General features: G+C 38.6%; 1 protein-coding gene across 1 annotated transcript in view; it reads right to left on the bottom strand.

The window, feature by feature from the left end:
- Positions 1-6,264: 6,264 nt before the first annotated feature.
- Positions 6,265-22,356, bottom strand: part of GPRIN3 (GPRIN family member 3) — a 63,472-nt gene continuing 47,380 nt past the window's right edge. Inside the window, exon 2 of the mRNA XM_008054148.2 lies at positions 6,265-8,709. Coding sequence (XP_008052339.1) covers positions 6,265-8,595 — 2,331 coding nt within the window. The 5' untranslated portion in view covers positions 8,596-8,709. The remainder of the gene's footprint in view (positions 8,710-22,356) is intronic.

Below are 22,356 nucleotides of genomic sequence, written 5' to 3' on the forward strand. Positions count from 1 at the left end.
AAATCTTTAAGAATACTGATTAGCATGGAAAAACTCCTTCAACTCATTCTATATAGTTTGCTCTACAGTCTTCACATGCTATTGAAAGCAATGGTGTGAATCAGAAAAAAGTTGTTTAACTGCTTAAGGATTTTTCTAAAGAACAGACAATTTAACTTTTAAATTAACAAAGAATAATACTAGCAGCAATGTCAAAAAGCAAGTTATAATTTTCACCCCAGAAATAAATGAATGACATCTCCACATTTAAGAGATCAAGAAGTTAGCATTTTTCTCTCATTTAATTCTCTGGAACACACTTAAATCACTAGGGTATCTCATCATAATTATCACCATGCTGGTTGATCATCAGTATCTTTTTCTAAAGTGTAAAATATGTGATTTTCATTCCTTCTGTTTTTCAGCCAGTTAATTTTGAGCTTGAACCCAGAAAGATACTTGATGAAGCATTAGTATTTAGAAATGCCCATGTGGAACATTTTCTGTAAGGCATTATTTGAAGCCCCTTTAGGTACAAGTACTCATGTTTTAGTAATTTTACATTTGGGAGCCCATTTTTCATAGCTAAGGCATTTAATCCTCTGGGCAGAGTTAATTTAATTGCTTTCCTACGTGCTAGTGTCCAGGAAGAGTAATAACTATAAGCTTAAAGCCTCTATTTTAACACAATTTCTAGTTGGTACTGTCTTGAGTTTTAAGCCAGCAAGACTTTCAATGGCTTCTCTTCTGCCTTGGCTAGCATGACAACAGAAATGCCAACTGTATCCCGACTAAAGCTCACTTATTTTATCCTGTGGGTTACAGTCTTCATAGAGCATATCATCATGATACGACGGTGTGCCCATAATAGATGCATTTGCTGGTATGACTGCCTCTTTTTGGCACATTATTGCTTGGCTTTAATTTCATATTCAACAGTCTTTATTCACATGATTAGTATCTGAGATATATGGATCTTAAAAAACTTGTATATAACATCTTGTTGCACCATTCTGGCCCCCGCAAGTCATTTCGCCAAGATCCACGGTAATTTAAGTGTCCTTTAAAATAATCATCACCTTGATTTACCTAACAGCCTAAATAATGTTTTAGGATTTTTTTTTGTTTATTTCTATCTACACATATATACAGATGTATTCCATTGACTTTGAGAGAGGTTATTTGGTTGTGGCAAGTGAGTAGTTTAGCTGGTGAGTATTCACAGTTAAAAGTAGCTATTATGACCTCTGGCATATGTCACTAATTACTTATGAGACAGAATTTTTCCATCTATCTTGGTCATTGCAAATGAAGCTTATTTTATTTGTGCAGCCAAGGAGAATTTTTTCCCCCCAAGAGTAGGATAACGTTCATGGAAATCTGTTTCAGTATGTACAAGACTATTTTTTCTTCTTTTACCAAAATGTCTAAAATTCTGTAGACATCTTTAAGCCCATGTGTCTTTACAGATGACATTTTTAATTACTCAGCCAGTTGTGGAATTTCATTAAGAAGGATATAGGTACAAGGATGGACAGGAGATTCAGCATAATGCCTGTCATTTGCCAGGTGGCAGCAGCTGACCTGCACTGGAAGAGAATCAACCAAAAGGGCCACACATGACATCAAAGAGCATTGCTGACAGAAAACAAAATGCTTAGATACAAATGCAAAATAACAGACATTGAAGCAGATGTTTGACTTCTGATTCACCATGTAGACAAAACAGGGGCGGGGACAGGGTAGTTAGTTCACTTATCCAAGATACTGCTGAGTTCACTGTACTACCACAAAGGGAAATTCACAGGCTTCATTTCTCAAACACCATGTAGGACAAAGCAGGAGAGAGTAAACAGCATCATTTCCATGGCAGCATTACAGACAGTAAATCAGGCAGATAGAGGTTTACGCAAGGCTACAAGTGCCCAGTTTTCAATAAAAACACATATACATATGTGCAAACCTGATCCTAATTTATAATTTTTCTTTATATGGATTGTTAAAAGGTAGACAGGGGATGTGGTGCATTATGTGGTACTAGAAGCAGACACATTTTTAACACTTGGCACAATATATAAGAGGAAGAGAGGACAATAGTTTCTCACATTTTGGCAGCAAAACAGTAACAAAGAGATTATAGCAAAGGCCAAACAATTTACTTTACAACACACTTGTATATCTCCTCTGTAAATAAGTTTTAAAGTCACATTGTACTTGACACTTGGTATGGTATATACAGGTATTCCCAAAATGAGAGGGATTCCCACAAATGAGAGGAATAGCATTAGTATAAACTGGGAACAGTAAAACCTCAACACACAGGGATACAACCATTTTGCTGAAAATGCCATTTTCCTCTTTTGCTTTCTACTTGAAGACAGCAAGCTCCTTTGAAGGATTTGGCTCCAAAATCCAACCCCTAGGGCATATATTACACATGCAGATTCAGTCCAATTCATTTCAGTTTTGATGTTTAGCCTGTAACATGAAAAACACTGGTATCCAAAATAATATCAGACAATTCTCAAGATTAAAATATTATCAAAGATCAAATTACATTCAATACAGGTGAACTTGTCAAGATAGGAAAACATATTCACACATTTTATAAAGATTTCACTTCAGATGCAAACAAAAAGGCTTCTGGTTAGCCTTGATTAACAAGATGTTCAACTTATGCCACTGACCCAAAGCACAAAGGTTAATCAGTATTTCACTGTGTGTAAAGTATTTGGTCTGTGGCATCAAAAGCCAATAATCCAGAAAGACCTAATCAGAAAAGTATTTAAGATAAACACATGACAGCTGAAGCTATGATATTTTTCATCATGGTCATACAAATAGAACAATCAATATTTAAATTAAAAAGTTTAATGTTCACTTGGTAAGCGGTAAAGTATTTTGATGTTTTAAATGTGGAATTATCTTCTAGACAGAGTTCTAACTCACCTGTTTACTACTGGTTTAAGAAATACTTTATATTTCTTGACTTAATAAAATATTTCCTCCATATTATTTAAAAAAATAAAAATGCATTAAAAAGAATCAAATTGTATCTAAAAAAAAAAAGGAAAGGCAAAAACAACCAACTCTCAACCCAATGTGTGTCATGCAAGTAGAGTAAGAAATAATGGAAGAAGATCAAGGAGTCTGTCTGGGAAACTATTTTGCAACCTGAACTTCATTTTGTTGAATGAACCCAAGATGTCACAAAAAATGTGGTACTAAATGCCGAATGCTGTGTCACGGATGGAAGTGAGGACAAATTTTCAAATAAGGTTTTATTGTGAGAGCAATTTAGGGTACGTATCATAGTGTAAAAACACTGTTGTCTTGAATAGGTTCCTATCTTATTCATTTGATGATACATTATAATTGTTTCAAAAATCTGTTAGTTCCATAAGATTCAATAAGGAACAAAACAAGCAAGGTTTTGTAATATTTTGTGCCAAATTCTAAAGTGTTGTAAAATTAAAGAATTTAGTTCTAGTACCAAAGAAAACCAGCCAAACTTACTACATCAAATGTATTTTCTTAAAGTTTTAATTTGAGAGGCATGATTATAATACCATACTTAGCAATTTAAATTTATTTAGTGTGGGACAAATGGCTACAACTCTCTTAGGCCTCTGTTTCATTTAGCTATTAATAAGTTATGTGGTTACTCTACATTCATGAAAATAAATATTATTGTAGGATGCTGAATTCTTTCTTCTCTCCTATTTTAATGCAAGAACAGCCTGTTCCTACCACTTCACAGTAGAGGATTACCTGGGGCCCACCCATCTGGAGTGAGCACTGTTGACAGCTGCTACTGTGTACTCTGGGTGTACTCTGTATATACACAGCATGTACGCCAATGTGTAAGGGAGACAGCCAGTAAGCTGGAGCTAGCTGAGAGATTATGTGCTGGCAAAGACATCTGAAACAAAAGTGACATGGGTACGACTACAATGGGTATCTAAGGCCAAAAGAGAGAATTTTAGACTAAGTCTCAAATCATTAACAGTAATTTGATTGGAAATTCGGTGGGAATTTCAACTCTAGATAGCGATAGAGACCAACTGGTAATAAACTTAAAAAATGTACCTTATTAAAAAATTAAAACATTTGTGGTCAGATGTCAGCACTTGGGGAAGCCAAGGCGGGAGGACTGTTTGAGCCCAGGAGTTTGAGACCAGTCTGAGTAACATGGTGAGACCGTCTTAAAAAAAAAAAAAAATTGTATTAAGGCATGGTGGCATGTGCCTGTAGTCCCAGCTACTTGAGAGGCTGAGGTGGACTTCTGTGAGCTATGATTGTGTCATTGCACTCTAGCCTGGGCAACAGAGTGAGACTACAATTAAAAAAAAAACCCAAAAAACAAAAATTATCCATCAGTTCCAAGTATACCAACTGCAATGACCATTCTCAGGCTCTGAGAATGCTGGTCTAGATATGCAGGCTTTACCTACTGTCAAATTGCTTCAAAATAAATCAAAGTCCTCTTACTGACTTAAGGTTGTGTCAAGTGTAACTTATGTTGTTAAAATTTGGGTAGGATTTTTTCCCCCATTTATTCAGAATCTGCAAAATATGATTAAAATGAAAACAAAACAAAACATTGCGAATTAACTGCATACATGGATACATGAGTCTCTGCAATAGAGAATCTGTGATCAGTACTCTCTTTTGACTCATGAGGGGAAATGGGTTGGGAGAAGACAACCTATGACCCTTGAATATCGAATAGTATGGTTTTCTAAACACAAAATGGAGACTGGGCCTGTCTTGACAATGAATCCAGGACAGGAAGTCTGTTGGGGACCCTCACTCATTCCCCTTTTCCACACTATCCCAACTCTCAAGTCACTGAAGCTCATCCCAGGCCAGTTCCTTGAGGATACTCATGTGTCCAGGGACACACTCCTTTCTGGGGACACATGAGGGCTGAACTCAGACACGTGCCTGTGTTCTCAAGGAACACAATCACCCAATGCTCAAGCCATGTTTTCGTGAAGCCCTCTTCTTTTAAAGGATTTGATGGAGCAGAAAGGTTGCTATTTCTCTTAAAATCAGTAAGTTTACAAAAGTTGCCTTTTTTACTCCAAATTATAAACTTAAGTATTTATATTAGTTACATACAAAAGCTGTAAGGAAGCTCATGTTCTATTTGGTGTTGACAGACATTAGATATTAGAAGCTACTGAACAAAACAAAAGAAAAACATAAATTGTATCTGTTTACGGGAGTCTAGATTAAACATACTGTCTTTGTTAACTCTTGAGGCATTTCTTCTATCAATACAGAGAAAACAGTGTTTGGTAACTTGCAATTTATAATTCCTTACAGGAATCTTAGCATTCTCAGAAGTTACTGGAAAACACCTTTTAGGTTTATGTACAACATAAAATTTAGTATTGTCTCTAATTTTATGTTCTTTTCAAGACTTCAGTCCCATAATCCTTCCTCTAGGGTAGAAAAATATGAATTATGTCTGGTCAGAATCACAGAGATGCACCTTGTCTTCAGTGCAGGAAAATATGTATACATAAATCCATATTAGATATAGGTAGTATTCATACTCAAAAGCTTAGCTAATTTTCCTAATATAACTTTCTATAAGGAAAACTATAACAAGGTTTATAAAAAGGGTTATCTGTAGATGTTTACAAATACTAATTCATATATGGTATTGTACACATTGAAGTGCTTTTATTTTAAGGTTATCTAGCTAGGAATTAGTCAAATTTGTTTCAAGTTTTTACATTATGGTTCTAATCAACTACTTAAATTTTGTGTGGTAACAACTCCCACTGCAGTAGTACTAGAAATTATAACAGTGTTTTTGCAAATAGTGTTTTTGCTACTGTCAATATAAAGTACACATTTTAATGGACATGCCATTGTGTGATAAACTGAGGCAGTAATACAAAATAACACATGTATGACAATAATGCTATTTCTGTGAGCAACATCATACTAATAAAAAAAAAAACCCCAAGGGAATATTATTTCCACTTAAGATTGCAAACCTTCAGTGAAGCTGGTTTCTCGTCTCTTGTTCCTTCTTTCAAATGTAAGAGGCATTTTTATTTATAGAACTCCAGTCAAAGGACCTAACAAATTTTATCAGCAATTTTCCACAGTTAATACTTGCTTTTTTTCTTCCCGGTCTTGCAGGAAAAAAACAAAAACAAAAACAAAAAGAAAGAAAGAAAAAGAAAAAAAAAAAGGAAGCTTTGACATAGATGGACACATATGAATACTGCGAATGTATACATGGACTCCTGAACACGTTCCGCGTCAATCTAACACAGAGGAAGGGGCTGGGCGAACACAGCAGTTGGGGCGACGGAAGTTCTGCAACACGGCCTGGAAAACACTGTGCTGCCTTCCTTTGAGCTTCTTATTTGAAGAAGTATCTGAGGAAATGGATCTCCGGCCCTGGCTGCTTTGGGTTTTGATTAATTTCTCATGTTCCCTGATTTGCCTTTGTAAGTGGTTCTGGATCGCGATTCCCAGAGACTCCGGGTCCAAGGAGGCACCGTACACTTCCCAGGTCATTCCCTGCTCGTCCCACACGACGTCCCTGACACGCTTGGACTGTTTCAAGTGGAGCTTGGCGTCCGGGCCAAGCTGCTTTTTCTTCTCTCCCGGAGTGAGTCCCACCTGGGCCACGGCCGCTGTCATGTTCAACTTCTGCTCCTTGAGGAACTCGCTGACCCGGCTGCCCCTGCGCGGGCTGGCTTTGACGGAGCGAGAAGGGGTCTTCTTGCCAGAGCCTGGGCTTGAGTCACCCATGGGATCTGATGGCAGGCTCAGGCTTGTGGTTGTCTTGGTCTGTTTATTTTCCTCCGAGGTGCTCTCCTGGTTCTTTCTAACTGGGGAGGGGGTCGGACTGGTCCCTGATCCTGTGCCTCCACTATCTTGAGATTTAGGATTGAGCAGCAGAGTTTTGGCATCGAGGGCCCTGGTGCCAGTAGACTCTTGTTCTTTCACTATCTGAGGAGACGTGGGTTTCCTCTCCCTCGCACCTCCTTTATTGGTGGGATCCAGGTTCCCAGAATGGCCACTTTTGCTGGCAGGGGCGCAACAGTCGGATCGTTTGCAATCTGGGTCTGTTTTCTGGCCATTTGCGGTTTTCACTGCAAACTCCGACGACTTGGTTTCGAATTTCCCCAATGCATGACTCCTTTCAGCTTGACTGCCTGGCCGGACCGAGATCTGGTCAATGGGACTGGCTTTGAGGGAGCTGGAATTAGTACCTGCAAGCTGCCCAGTGTTTGGTTCTTCCATTTTTGGAGCCATTCCTGCTGACCTCCCATCTTCTTTACATCCATCATGGGCATTACTGGAGGCCGCATTGATTGATGAGGTTTTAAGGACCTCACCTGGCAGGCTCACTGATTTCCTTTCCCCTTGGAACGCCATGGAGACAGCTGCAGTTGTCTGAATGTGCACCTGTGGCATGATACCAGGGCGCTGGCCTGACTCCTGGGGGCTGAACGTGCCATCAGAGAGCTCCAGCGTGTGGCTCCCACTGCTGTGACAAATGACACGCAGTTGCTCCTGCTCAAAACACTCGGGAGCGGGGCTCTCCTTCAGGAAGGCAGCGAGGATGCTGGGGCTGGTGGAGACGGATCTGCTCTCTACACTGGCCACCGCCTGCACTTCAGCATCCTGCTGAGCCCTGCCAGGAACTCCCTGGGTCTTGTTTTCAACCTGGCTGGTCATCGTGCTGGCTTCTTTGAACCTTGCCATCTGATGCTGAGCTGGCGGCGGCACCTTCTCTGGATCTGGAGGACATGCTGAACCTTCGCTCCTGAGGTGGGATGGTTGAGGTGTCACAGGAGTTATGCCCTGGGGGCCTGAGGCAGTGACAGAGGTCTGCTTGTTCTTTAAACAGCAACATTCTCTAACTGGAGGTTCACAGGACCTCGTCTCAGAGTCACAGACAGCTCGCTGCCTTTCCCCTTCAGGTCGGCTTACAGGAGAGGATGAGTGACTGAACACTCTGGCTGCTGTATCTCGGTGCTGCACTATCCCCTGGACTGTTTCTTGAGCAGGAGACTCACGGGACATTTGATCTTTGCTGTTCCCATGAGTATCTGTGGAAGGACAACTTGGCTTCTCGGGCTGCTCTCCATTCGAGGTTCTCTGCAGTTTCATCAGGGGATCTTCAGGTACCGATGAGGTGCTGGCATTGGGCTGCTCACCTGGCATGGCCTGGTGGCTGTGTTGACTGACTGGCATTGTTAATGGTGTGCGTGTAAGATCCTTTCCTGCTGCAGAACTTGGGGCTGGTGCTTCGGGCTGGCTGCTCCCTGGCGGCTGGGGATTGCCAGAAGAATTAAGGGTGGGAGATGCTTTCTCTACTTTGTTGAAGACATGAGAAGAAGACATGTCTGGCTGGGTGGTCTCATGCTCACAAGCCTGCATCAGGGTCTCAGCAGTTGCCCTGGGGTTGAGGTCTGGTTCTTCAGGGGCGCCTGAAAAGCCATTGGCATTCTTACACAGGAGAGCTGGCTGGTGCTGAGGTGAGGCAGGCTGCAGTTCTCCTAGGTTCTCTTCCTTTCCAGAAGCTGCAATCAGGGAAGTTTTAGCTGATATCAGAGGGTCAGTTACAGTCCCCATGGAATTTCTCTTCAGGAACTCTCCAGAACTCTCCCTTGAGTAGTGTTCCCACGGGGAAGGAGTCAGAGCTCAGAGTGAAGACACGGTCAGGGATGATTTCTCTGAAGAACCAGTCTGCAAATCAAGGAAATAGTAATATTAGTATGGTGTATCATTTAAGAATTGAAAAAATATGCCAAACTGTCATTTTTATAAGATTTCATGAGCACATTAAATTTTTCTGTGTTGATGCAAAAATAGATGTTGGAAAGAAAGATTTTGAAAAAGAAAATTCTAAGGACACAAATATTATTTTGATATTTTAGTTTTGCTTACCTATTGCTGTCTAGCAAATAGGTTTTTAATACAGCTACTCAAGTTTGATAAGTGCCCTGAAAGTTATTAGTGTAATCTGATTTACCAGATAACCAGAAAATCCAGTAAAGCTACTGTAATTAAATCAATATGTGTTGAAATAGGATTATAGAGATATGTGACCCAGGATATCTGGAAATAGACCCAAGTAAAATAGAGACTTAATATATGACCAAAGAGGCATTTCAATTTGGTGGCAAAAGGACTGGTTAATTAATACAAGTGTCCGGCAAATTGTTTATTCATCTGGAAAAAAAAAAAAACTAGATTTTTATCTTAGACCAATTCCAAAAAGAAATCTTAGGTGGATTAAGGGTCAAAGTGTAAATTAAATAATTAAATAAATAAAAATCCTGTAAGAAAAACTGGGAAGCATAAATGTAATCTAGGGACAGGGGAGGTAGGTTTCTTTTGACAATGTAGCCATGAGGTAAGAGGAAATATAAACATAAGTGTCTGAATGAAACTCAAAACTTTTGCATAACAAAAACCGCCATAAAAATACAATTGATTTGAAAAAAAAGTTGAAATCCTACAAGACATGCAAAAATATCTGTAACATAGCAGAAGCTCTGAAAAATTTACCAGGAGACCAAATAATCCATTGGCAAACTGGATAAAAAATGTGAAAACATGGTTTACAGGGTAGGAATTCCAAATAATCAACAAGCTTATGAAAAGATAATCAAATTCATTTGTAGCCAAATAAATGCAATAAAGTAATAATGAGCATTACCTCATACCAATTGCACTTGCAAAAACTTAAAGAAATGAAATAAACTTTAAAATACAGCCACAAAAATAAAAATAATAAAAATAAAATACAACCACAGGAGATCTAGGAATAGGAAGTATTTTTATTAATTGTATGCAAATAAATGTGTATTATGACAGCTTTCTTAGGGAAGCAGTTTAGTTTTTAAAACTAAAAATACACATGCCATTGGCCCGGTGATATCAACTCTATCGAAAATAAAAACACCAGCATGTATGAATATAGGTATAGGTATGTTTACTGAAGTACAGTCTGTAGCAGCAAAAACTGAAAGCACACTGGTCCCCATGAATAGGGGAATGGTAAGATAAATCATGACATATCTCTACCTTAGAGTATTAGACAACCATTAAAGGAAATAACTGCTGACTAATAACATACCACGTGGAAGAGATTTCCCCAAGGCATGACTGCATGAGAAAAGCAAGGTACAGAAAAGAGCATATACATTCCCATTTGTGCAAAACAATGGCCATATGTATCCCCACACAGAGATGTATATATTTGTGTATGATTATATGCAGTCTAAAAATATGTAGAATTAGACTTATTGACTGTTAAATGGAGGGAGAGTGATGAGTTGGAAACAGAGGGGAGATGGAGATACCCCAAAATGAGAAATGCTAAATTAAAAAAAACTGATATGATTTACGGTATATACATATAGAAAGTTATATGTGTGTTTATGTAGAAGCATTTTTGAGGAAAGGGTGATTAGACAAGCAATGATCAGAAATCAGTGGATGACAGAGTTTTAATATTTATCATTAACAGGATATGTTGCCTTAGGCTAGTCACTTAATCTTTCTAAATGCCAATCAACTCATTGGCAAAATAAATTATATGATTTCTAAGCACTCTTTCAACTCCAAAATTCAAGGAACCTACTTCTTTGCACATGAAATAGCACAATCTTAATTAATTCAGGCTACAAACTGTTAAAATAAGGCAAAATCAAATCTGGATTTTTAAAATACATACTTTCATCTTTTGGTTCAATGTAATTTTGCTGACCTACTATCACACAAAATCTAACAATAAATGGAACTTATTTTTTTCCCTTAAACCCTTCCTCCTAACTTCATTATTCATACAATTGGTTTGGATGTCTTCCCATCCCTGATCTTAACTGCCTTCTGCTCCTTTAAATCATGTCTCTAGGCTTATATTCCATTTCTTCTTTCCTGGAATTTCCTGTTGCAAAATCTCTTGCTCTGCCCAAGACAATCTTTCCCCTCCTTCTTTTGCACCTGTGTTTATTATAAAGAGGGACCTGAAAAAACCTGAATTATCTTTGGGTGGCAGACCCCTTGTAGTACAGACTTCCCTCACTAAGTAAGTATTCTAGGAATTCATCAGTATCAGTGTACCAGCTAGCATTGTGAGAGGCTGCATTTGGCTTCAGTGAATTTTTTTTTTGAGAGTCTTTCAGTGCATTCGCCCATTTCCTGATGGGTGATTTACGAGTGCACCTGTCTACACCCTGCTGAGTGTTCAGTAGTTTTTGACCAAAACACTATGACCCCTGTACCCCATCCTCCCTATTCATATGGTCTTTCCCTGAAATATTTTTTTGTTTGTTTGTTTTCCCAGATGAAAAAAGTCCTCAAAGGGAAATATTTTGCTGATGTGAAAGAAGTGAAACAAAAAACGGTAGAAGCACTAACAGGCATCCAAATTGAGGAGTTAAAAAACTCTTTCGAGCAGTGAAAAAAGTGTCTTGATAGGTGTACTGCATCCAGTGGAGAGTACTTTGAAGGTGACTGAAGTTTAAACATGTAAGAATAAATACACAGATATTTACTACTGTTAATCCCATCTTCCTTCCTCTCCTCCCCCCCATATCTGTCTGGGGATGGGGAGACACCTCTTATCAACAAAGGTGCCTGAACGAAGCATATTTGTATACCTAACCCTTAACTGTACCCCCAATATCATAATAAAAATATTGATTAAAAAAAAGAATAAATACACAATTTTTAATAAATAAATTCAGGGTTTTTGCACCCCCCCATATACCTTTCCTTCCACAGTCTACCATCCTCACAAAGCTCACACATTCTTCAAGGCCCACTTAAATCCTATTTCCTTTCTGAAACCTTCTGAAACCTTCAAGTCTCTCTGTTTTTTAAAAGTCCTGCAGGTTGGCTGTCATGGCCTTTGTATTATACTTTTCATGCACTGTTTTATACCACTGCTAATTGTATAAATGCCTCATTTCTCCAAAAACACTTCAAGTCTCCCCCGGAAAAGGGAGACATCTATTGATTCTTTTCTGTTTGCTCCTCATGACATGGTACAGGGTCTTGTACATAAAAAGCTGTTAATTGATCCTGTTGCCCTTTAAAAGGGCCATGATTAAAGCTCTGTCAAATTTCAAACTAACAGGAAATTGTAATCCATGGCATGTAATATTAATGAAAACACAATTAAAAAGAGTATTGTTTTTGGAAGTAAGAAAATGGTGTTTTCTTATTTATTAAACTTTAGGTATCTGAAATCCAGGTTTAGACAATTAAAACCCCAAACACTGGACACCTGCTATGAAAAGCTGGGGGGACCCACGAAGCCAGAAGTACAGACTGTCTCCTGTGTTATTAGGCTGGTGCCAAGAAATCTACTTTGTCAAAGAGGACTGTAAAATATAAAAGCTCAAGGTTCAGTAACTGAAAGTCAAAAGATTTAGATGAAGACTTCATAAAAAATTCTCAGAAGTCACTGCATCTGCTGCCATTTTCCACACAGCTGATTGTGTTATTTTAACTTTGGAAGGGTGCTTTCTTTCATTTGCTTTGTTAATATAGGCTAAATGATCTATCAATTCAAGAGTCAAGAAGAAAAGCCCAAACTGCTTGGCTAACACCTGTAACTTGAAACCTCTTGATTTATTAGTAGATAAGAGATGAACACTACTCTCAAACCTGTCTGCTAATGGGATTGTCATAGCATCTCCAAGAGCTTGGAAAAGAACCACCCAAGCTCTGAAACAACTCCCTTATTCTCCATTACTCTCCCCCACCAAATGGCAGAAAACTATAGTTTCCAATGGGTCAAATAGGACATGGAAAAAACCTGCTAGGTGCAGTTGCTCACACCTGTAATGCCATCACTTTGGGAGGCCGAGACAGAAGGATCACTTGAGGTCAGGGGTTCAAGACTAGCCTGATCATCATAGTGACTAACACTTCCTAACATCCCCATCTCTACAAGAAATAAAAAAATTAACCAGGTGTGGTGGTGTGCACCTGTAGTCCTAGCTACTCAGAAGGCTGAGGCGGGAGGTTCACTTAATTAATTCTAGGAGGTTGAGGCTACATTGAGCCATGATTGTGCTGTTGCACTCCAGCCTGGCTGATGGAGACTCTGTCCCTAAAAAAGTAAAAAATAAAAAGTGTAATTGCTTGGTGGTGGTTTAGAATGAAGAGTATATATGTCTTTATCATCAAACAGTGTTCATTCCAATAAGATTTAATAACTACTAAAAATGAAGTTGCAAACAGGTGTCCCCAGACTGAATGTGAATCCCTTCTGCAGAGGGGTATGAATGTGCATGTGTGTGGTGTGTTTGTGCCCTGCAGTGTTTACTCTTCCTTCTCCCTCCCTTTTTTCTCCTTTCTTTTCCTTCTTCCTTTCTCTTTTGAATTGAAGGGACCTTTCCTTCTTTCTTTCTCTTTTGAATTGAAGGGACCTTTCATAAAAGTCCAGATTTCTCCTTTGCTTCTATTTAAAAACTGGAAAATTTGCACTTTCAGATGGCAACAATAAGGTGGCACTGAGAAGTCTTACCCCCATGCTGAGCAGGGAATCCCCAAGTGGCCCGTTGCCCTTGTATCCTGGTTGACTCATTTTCATGCTATCATTACTTACCTGGAGTCCTGTTTGCAGCTGAGTCTGGTACCTCACTCTAAGAGTCCTGATAGAGTAGACTTCCTTGCCCCATTGTCAGGTCTCAGAGAGCTGTTTGATGTTGTATTTAAAAACATGAATGCGGGCAACCCCCTCGGGTCCCCTGCCACTGTGGGAGTTTTTTTGTCCTCTTAATAAATCCTGCTTTCCAAAAAAAAAAAAAAAAAAAAGAACATGGGACTCTGGGCAGACTCCTTGGATTAGAACATTGGTTTCACTCCTTAGCTCTAGCTCTGTGTGCTTGGAAAAGTAACTTTAACCTCTCAGAGCCCTAGTTTGAGCTATAATTTGAGGATCACAACAGCACCGCCTTACTAGGTTGTCATGAAGAATAGATTTGTCATTTCAAGCAAGCAGCATCTTGGCACCCATATTAAGTACCCTATAAGTATTAACATCTTTTAAAAACCTCAACATCTAAGCTCTGATCTGTGTTAAAGAAAAAAAAATTATTCTGCCATTTGTTAAAATGGTAAGTAGACTTTACTCAGGACTTTTGTGATAAATGTTGAGATTATTGCCATGAGATAGAGAGATCAGACTTAAATCCAAACACAACAAGCATAAATAGGATACATAATCAAGGAGTGAGTTGTAGGTAGTGGTCAGTGAATAGAAAATTGCTAAGAGGAGAGTCAAGGATAGGGGAGTTCTTCTGAAACACTCAACAAGATTCTTGCTGAAGGCATGGTCAACCATGGTGATCAGATATCCAGGATGGAGAATTCTAACTGGCCTAACAAGATTCTTGCTAAAACTGGATTCTGCAAAGGATGGACACAGAAGCCCAAGGTTGAAGTCTAGTTGGAAAGAGCTCAGAGGAGCTTGACTGAAGTTTGGTCAAGGAGGGAGCCTTTATCATCTGCACCAGCAAATAAGAATTTTCTTAAAAGGCTCTCTGTAGCATTATGAATTCTCCCTGAATTGGTCATAAGTCATACAGAAGCAAATGGGATCTCTAAGTGAGTTTGTCCTTAAGTTTAACGGGAATTTTGTCCTTGATAGCAGATTCCTTCAGCACTTCTATCCTTAAAATCCTGAGCAAAGAATTTGAGCCTTGTTCTGGCAATACAGCAAGCCTGCAGGATAAACATTATCCAGCTTTTACAGGGAAAGAAACAGACACAGAAGTTAGTAACCTCCTCAAGGTGGAGTACCTGTAATTCCTGATGAACTGAATTCTAATGGGTGCCAATGCCTGAACCATTTCTATGCTGCTTCCTTATTAACTATAACTCTGAAAAGAAAATTGAAAGAAAAAAATTAAAATATATCTGAAAGGAGAGGGAGCCTTCTATTTTGTAAGTAGCTTGCAAGCCAGGGGCAGCCTAGATGGCATGAACATTGACTACAATGACATTCATAGCTAGTCACCTTAGGGAAAAGTCCAGGTTGTTGAAAGCTGCCACTGCTGTTGCTCATTCTGAAAATAGTGGGTTCCACTACTATGCCATGCTGCCTATTTTCACAACAGACACCCACGCTTAATAAGGGAAGCAGTGGGGAATCTTGGCCCTTTGTGACTTCCTCCAAAGTTGTACTGGTAAGAAGAACATCGTGCAGAAAGAATGCAGAGAGGCTAGGCGGCCCAGACCCAGGATGCTGATGTAACGGAGGTCACAACCACGATCCTGTGGGCGGCAGTTACCTTTGCCCACTTCGGAACTGCTGTGTTGCTAGAACAAGGACTCTCCAGATGTCATCACATGTCTTTAGTGATACCAGAAAAGTGTTACAGGGACGCCTGGGAGGACCTCTGTCTCCAACCATCTGACAGCAGTTTTTAGTCTCTCGACAGCTCAAGCAAAGACCCTTAGAGAACAGCGAGGTAAAAAGCAAGAGATCATGAATCTTCAAGAAAAGGCTAAATATAAAAATGTCATCTGGCATCCCATTCCATTCGATCTGATTTACTCCCTTAATTGGGAGCCCTTTGTCTAGATCGTTTGCATTATGAACTCTGCAGATCTTGCAGGACCCAGTTTTAAGGAGAGGTGATTCAATCCCAGGAAACACCCACAGGCTGGGAGTTCCTTTATTGAACTGCCTGAAATGCATTTTTGAAAGATATCAGCTGAAAAATTGTTTTTTCCCTTCTAACTGCGGCTGAAGTCAGAATGGCTGAAGAGAAAAAAAGGCTGCTTTGCTTAGTGCCGCTAACAGTGTCATGTGGACTTTCAATGATAATGGTTACTTTAATAAAAGACTCATGAGAAATGAGCTGTATCCTTTCTCCCCTCCTAGTTCTTCTTTTGTTCAACACTGTTCTAGAAAAACAAGCGCATGGCCCTTTATCTTATTGAATTCCCATTATAAGCAAGACTTAACAAAAACTGACTTTAAAAAGGACTTTAAGAAACACAAAGACCCTGAATATCCCCCCTTTTTTTCAAATACAATTTGAACAAATGGCTTCTAAATTCACAACAGATTAGAATCATGTGGCACAGCAAGCACTTATTTATGTCTTTCTCTATTCCAGACACCGCTCTGTAGGTGAACTCATTTAATTCTTAGAACAACTCTATGAGGATGGCCCTACTATGAGCTCCGCTTTGCAGATGAGAAATCCGAGGCAAAGTCACACTACCAGGAAGTGGTACAGCCCAGATTTCAATCCAGACCTTCTCTCTGGCTCCTGAGTCCACACTATTAATCAGTTTTACACAGGGGAGAAATAGAGGCATTTTTTTGTGGAGACAGGCTCAATGACTTGGATAAGAAGCACTGTCAGACAAGAAAAGTATCAGGAAACACAAAAACCGTAGTGGTGTAGGAGCACATAGCCTTTAAACCTTATCGCTAATTCAAGCAAATAAAGATGAATTAGGCAATACAGAGATCGTTGCTCTATATAATACTTAATTCATTTGGGATATTTTTTAAGGGTCACAGACTCTTCGGAGAAGTTGATGAAAACCATGAACACTCTGGAACACACACATGTGTTCACACATATGAGAGGGGACAAAAAAAAAAAGCCAGAATTATTTTTTGGAGAGTAGGCCCCTTGTAATATGTTTTCTAGGAGCCCATTGGTATCAGTATACCAGCTAGTGCTGTTGTGAGAATCTGCGCTGGCTTCAGTGAGTTTAATATTTTTAGATTCTTTCAATGTATTTGGCCATTTCATGATGGGTGAAGTATATGAACAACCTGCTGACACCGTGCTGAGTGTTCAGCAGTTTTTGACGCTGTGTCCCCACCCTTCCTATCCATTCTCACCCCACTTTTTTTTGTTTCCCTGAGTGAAAAAAGTCGAGAAAGGAAAATGTTTTGCTGATGTGGAAAAGGTGAACCCAAAACTGGCAGAAGCACTAAAAGGCATCCAAATTGAAGAGTTCAAAAACTGTTTTGAACACTGAAGAAATTATCTTGATAGGTGTATTGCATCAAATGGAGAGTACTTAGAAAGTGACTGAAGTTTAAATATGTAAGAATACATACACAATTTTTTATAAATAAATTATGGAATTTTTTTGGTCTCCTCTCATACACACTTGCAGATCATTTTAGGGGTTCATGCTTGGGGTAAGGAAGGAAAAATTATTTTCTACTGCCTTCCTAGGTTCTCTGGCTGTGGCCCTGTTAATTGGACTGACAAAAGACAGATTATCAAGAGAAAAGCATACAAATGAATTTAATATAAGTCTTATGTAACAGAAGCCTTCATAAGGAAATGAAGACTTGAAGAAATGGTTAAGCCTAAGCATTTTTATAATAGGCCTGATGAAGAGTGGAAAGTCATGGATAAATGTGACAGGTGAAAGGAAACTTAGAAAGGAAACATAGAAAGACCTGTTCCTTCAGAGTCCACTTAGAGTCTCTCTAGGAAGGGCACCTCTCACATAAGGATCTTATGACCTGGTTCTGGGAGAAAGAGAGTCTTTCTTGTACCTACGATTTCTCAAAATCCCTCAACTTAAAATAGCCAATATGCCAAGGCATCTGTAGAAGCCATTTTATACAAGAGCCACCTTGTGTTAACTACCAACTGACTCATGAGCTACCTACAATCAAAGTCAAACATCAACCAATCAGAAGTGCCATGTTTCAATCCTTCATTTGTATGACAGGAGCTCTAATGCATGTTGGGAATCCTAACTGGAAAAAAAGGTCAGCACTGCTGTGAAGACACGTCAAACTGCTGGCTGGGGGCGGACAGCCCCTCTATCCCTGTCCCACTCATTGCTCCCTTTCAGTGCATTCAATAAACCTGTTTTTCTACTCTGATCAGACTTGGGTGAATTCTTGCACCACACAACTCTGGCTGTCTGGTCACTACTTGTGACTGCACCCTATTTTGGGGTAGCATGTTCTGAGCCCTGTCACTGGTAACCTTTCGAAGACTGCACATTTATATCACTTTCTCTAAGGCATCAGAAAAAAGGTCACAAAATGGAATTTACCTGCCTCAAAGAGTTGTTATGGAGCTCAAATGTAATAATGTAAGTTAAACACTTAGCATGGTGTGTAGAATATAACAAATAAGCAATCATGACATTATTATTTTTTAAGTTATTGTTTTGGCATAGTTTACCTATGGAAGCAGGCATTATGTAATATATTTTATAAAGAGTCCATCTCAAATGGTCCAACATTTAAATAAGTCTACTATGTGATCCCCCAAACTCCTGTCTAAATACCATCATTTGGGGAAGTAACATTTAGCTAACTTGAAAATTAACACAACAGTGAATGGTATTTTTTTTAGACTGAGTGGGCGATATGAACTTCCAGGGTCCATTTCCAGCAAAAATATATTTTTAAAGAAACTTGAACTTGAACTCTAGAAGAGATGATTAAACTCATTTAGGTTTTGTTATTTTTGCCTTCTCTAATCAAGTTATCTTAACATCTACTGGGCTTATCTGACAGATACTCAAATCTGAACATTTTCTTCTTTTTGCCACTCAGCTTTGAAGGACTTCAGGTGCAAGCTTATCTTAATTGCAAAGAGAATGCAACAGCATCTCAGGGCTAAGTGGTGGTTAAGCAACACGCCAATAGAAGTAAACTAAGCAGCCAGTATTTGCATGTTTTTGCATTTGCACTTTAAATGTCTGTGTTAGATATGATCAAAGCTGCTCTGCATCCTAATTTTCTGCAGGATATATTTAGCACCAGAAACGTGCCACCCAGCCTAACAAACAAGTGTTCTGGTCCTTGCTGAGTTCATCTCTGACCTTGCTGGTCTTGCTGCTTTTCCCTGGTGGCCACTCTCCTCCCACTCCCCCACCTCCAATCATTTTGTGTTCTCTTTAAAACTGGGCATCCACTCTGCCTACTTTCTTTCTGGCAAAGGCATCTTCCAAGTGCCAGAGGTGGACACCTAAGTGGGAGACCCCTGCTACCCCTCAGCAGACTGAAAGTTTATTAGTGATTTCTGCTTTTAGCTCATGTCATCTCTTCTCTGGTTTCCACACTTGGGTCTTTAATAAGGTTGAACAATGGAAAAATGACTGGTGAGGAATAGATGTGGAAAGAGAGCTGTTCATGGAGCTGGCCTGTTGGGGCTTTTCTGCTCCCAGAGAACATGGACAAACCCAAGGAAAGGCAGAGTTGTGAGGCAGATTCTCTGGACCTTGTAGTCTACACTTGTTTTGGTCTACAACCTTTCTGTTTGTAAGGAGATCCCAAGTGGCTGAGGTAATCTGGGGTGCTTTGCTCTTGAGAATGAATAGTTTCTTTGCTGGGGTCAGGATTTTTTTTTTTTTTGCATCTGGTTTTAGTTGGTTCCTGGTAGCAGACAGTCTAGGGGTTGGGATCTTTAGGTTATTCTGTAAGTTTGGATTAAAAAAGAGAGAGAATGAAAGAATATGTCATTCTCTGCTTTCTTGTCTATAAAACATGAACATCATCAGTACATCAAAGTTTTGCTTTTTGCCCTTAAGGAAGTTTCAATCTGTTTGAGGAGACAAGACAAATTCAATCAGAAGCTATAAGTGAGCAAGAGTGTCTATAATTAAGTGATTGAAAGATGTGGTAATAAACTACTTTATAGGCATTCAAATCAGGGAAAAAGTCAATATTTCTAATTCAATTGACATTTTCTACTACAACTATTCTGTAGGCTAGGAAAAAACTGTCTTTGTAAGTCAAAATAAAAATGGACATTTGAAGTTAAGAGAAAGGTGAATTAAGTAAAGATGAAAAAATGAGTTTCGATTAAAAATAAAACAATCCCTTAAATCACAGTGAGACAATTAGGAAGTACTGTTGATATCTATTCACTCATTTAATAAGTTGAGTGCCTTTTTTGTGCCAGATATTCAGGGTACAAATATAAATAAGATATACTCCTGTTTCTGAGGAGCTCAGAGTTCCTGCAAATCATGAATTCAAATAGAACTAAGGTGTTATAAAAGAAACAAAACACAGACAAAACCTCAAAATGTACTATAGAGGCACAGAGGATTTGCCATTTTATTCAGCATAGATCTTAGGTTAGGGTGGAGAATCCTCAGCTTTGTAAGATGTATTTAATATGATCACAAAAAAGTAGACATTTATCTAGGATAGAGTTTCTCACCTTGGCATTACTGACATTTTGGACCAGATCATTCTTGGTGCGGAAGGGAGGAAGTGGAGATTGTCCTATGCAATGTAGGATACTTAGCAGATCCCCATGGCCTCTACTCACTAGATGCCAGTAGCACCCTCATCTCCAGTTGTGACAATCAAATGTCTCCTGGGAAGGGGAGGGGGTAAATGTGTCCCTGGTTGAGAAGCACTGATCTAGGAGGTATTCACCTTCCATAAAAAGAAACACCTTTAGAATGAATACCTGTGAATGGATGTAACAGAACTTACTCCAGCTGGATATGACTTAATGATACAGTTTTCTGCACTCAAGTCAAAAATAGTTCTCTTCATATTTTACCTGTGAGAATGCAAATTACTACAACTCCATAAAGAACAATTTGACAACATTTATAAAAAAATACTAGGCCATATACACTTTGACTCAGCAATTCTATTAAAGGTAGTAATGTTAGGAGTCAAATAAATAAATGTGCAAACTGGTATACATACAAGGTTATTCACTGTATGAAATAAACAAAAGATTCGAAGCAATCTAATTATGTCCACTAATAGGGAGCTAGTTATACAAATTATGCTACTTCCATACAATGAATACTAAGTGGCAGTATTTAATAATGAGGAAGCTCTTTAAGAATTGATAAAACAGGGCAACCGCTTTGAGTCCCCTCCCAATGTGGGAGCTTTTCTGTCCTCTCAATAAATCCTGCTTTAAAAAAAGAGAAATAATTGATATAAAACAAGCTTCAAAATATATTTTTTTTAGCAGAACAACAACTAAAACAAAAAACCCTAAATAATAAGAAAAACCTCAAGATACAGAGAAGCATATTTGGCATTCTACTATTTGTATTAAAAGTAGAAAAATGCATATCTTTGCTTGTATATACATAAAAAATTGCTATGACAGCAGGAACTTGGTGCCTGGGGCATAGAATAGGTGGAAGAGTTTTCACTCTATATCTGTTTCTAGTTTTTGAATTTTAAACTATATGAATTTATAACTTATTCAAAAATAATGAAAAATTTAAAAACTGGTGCTCCTCACCGAGGCAAAACTGAACATGCATGCACCCTGAAGCTCTTCTATCAGTGGTGATGGATTTGTGCTGGTCTATTCTTCAACACCCCTTCCATCTGCTCTTTGCTGTGCAAGGAGGTCAGCCTGGACATGCAACCAGTTCAAGGAAGCCATAATTTCCTTATCCATCTTGGTTATCTCAAAGCTCCAAGCTGGGCAATGTGAGCATTTTTCAAAGTCAACAGCTAATAAATACTTCTAAAAGTGATGTCGGTTCAGCTGCAAATAAAAGTTTACTTAAGTTTCTTTTCCCAGACTCTCTGACTCCTGTTTATCAGTTGATTTCTTCCCCCTGCCACCCCTGACTTTCCTATTCCTGGTAGCTCTAGCGACTGGTCTTCAAATCGTACATGTCTCAAACAAAAAATCCAAAGATGATCTAGGGACAAATTCTATGAAACTGGGTCAAAACATCAATGAAAATGAATAAGAAAAAAATTATTTATTTTTATTCCTCTGTCTATATTTTGGGAATTGACTCTATGTCAAAGGAAAAAATTTTAAAAACATATTTTATTAATAATTGCCAGTTATCAAATGCACCTTCTCTGTCATGACCAAACTTAATTGAATTTATTTTACCTCACAACAATGCAGTATTATACTTATTGATCTCATTTAGTCAATTTCAAAAACTTACCCCTGATTTGCTGCTAAAGTTATCTTTCTATAACATATAAAGCAAATACATAAATATGCCACTTCTCTGTGTAAAAATATAATGGTTCCCCATTCTCCTACAATATAAGATAAATACTTCTTAACACAGTTTAAAAAGTGTCCTTTACTATCTGAACAATTTCTCTTTAAAGAGAGGTATCTTCTCTCATTATCATTTGCCAGACCATGTATATTATTTACTTATCCACCAATAAGCTTCAAAGAAGGATTATCTTCATTTTACAGACGAGGAAACTGAAGCCCAGAGAAATCCAGCTCATTAAAGGTGCACAGTTAGTAAGTGGCAGGATTTAAATTCAAAAGTGATTGAATCTGATTCCCAAATTCATGTTCTTAACCACTCTTCTGTCCAAATGTACAGAATTGGAGGTAAAAATGAATTCATTATGTATGCAGATAAAAGAAAACAGAAGCAAGAGCA

Source organism: Carlito syrichta, unplaced genomic scaffold, assembly GCF_000164805.1.
Source record: "Carlito syrichta isolate Samal-C Ts95f unplaced genomic scaffold, Tarsius_syrichta-2.0.1 Scaffold289150, whole genome shotgun sequence".
In the NCBI taxonomy this organism is placed as follows: domain Eukaryota; kingdom Metazoa; phylum Chordata; class Mammalia; order Primates; family Tarsiidae; genus Carlito; species Carlito syrichta.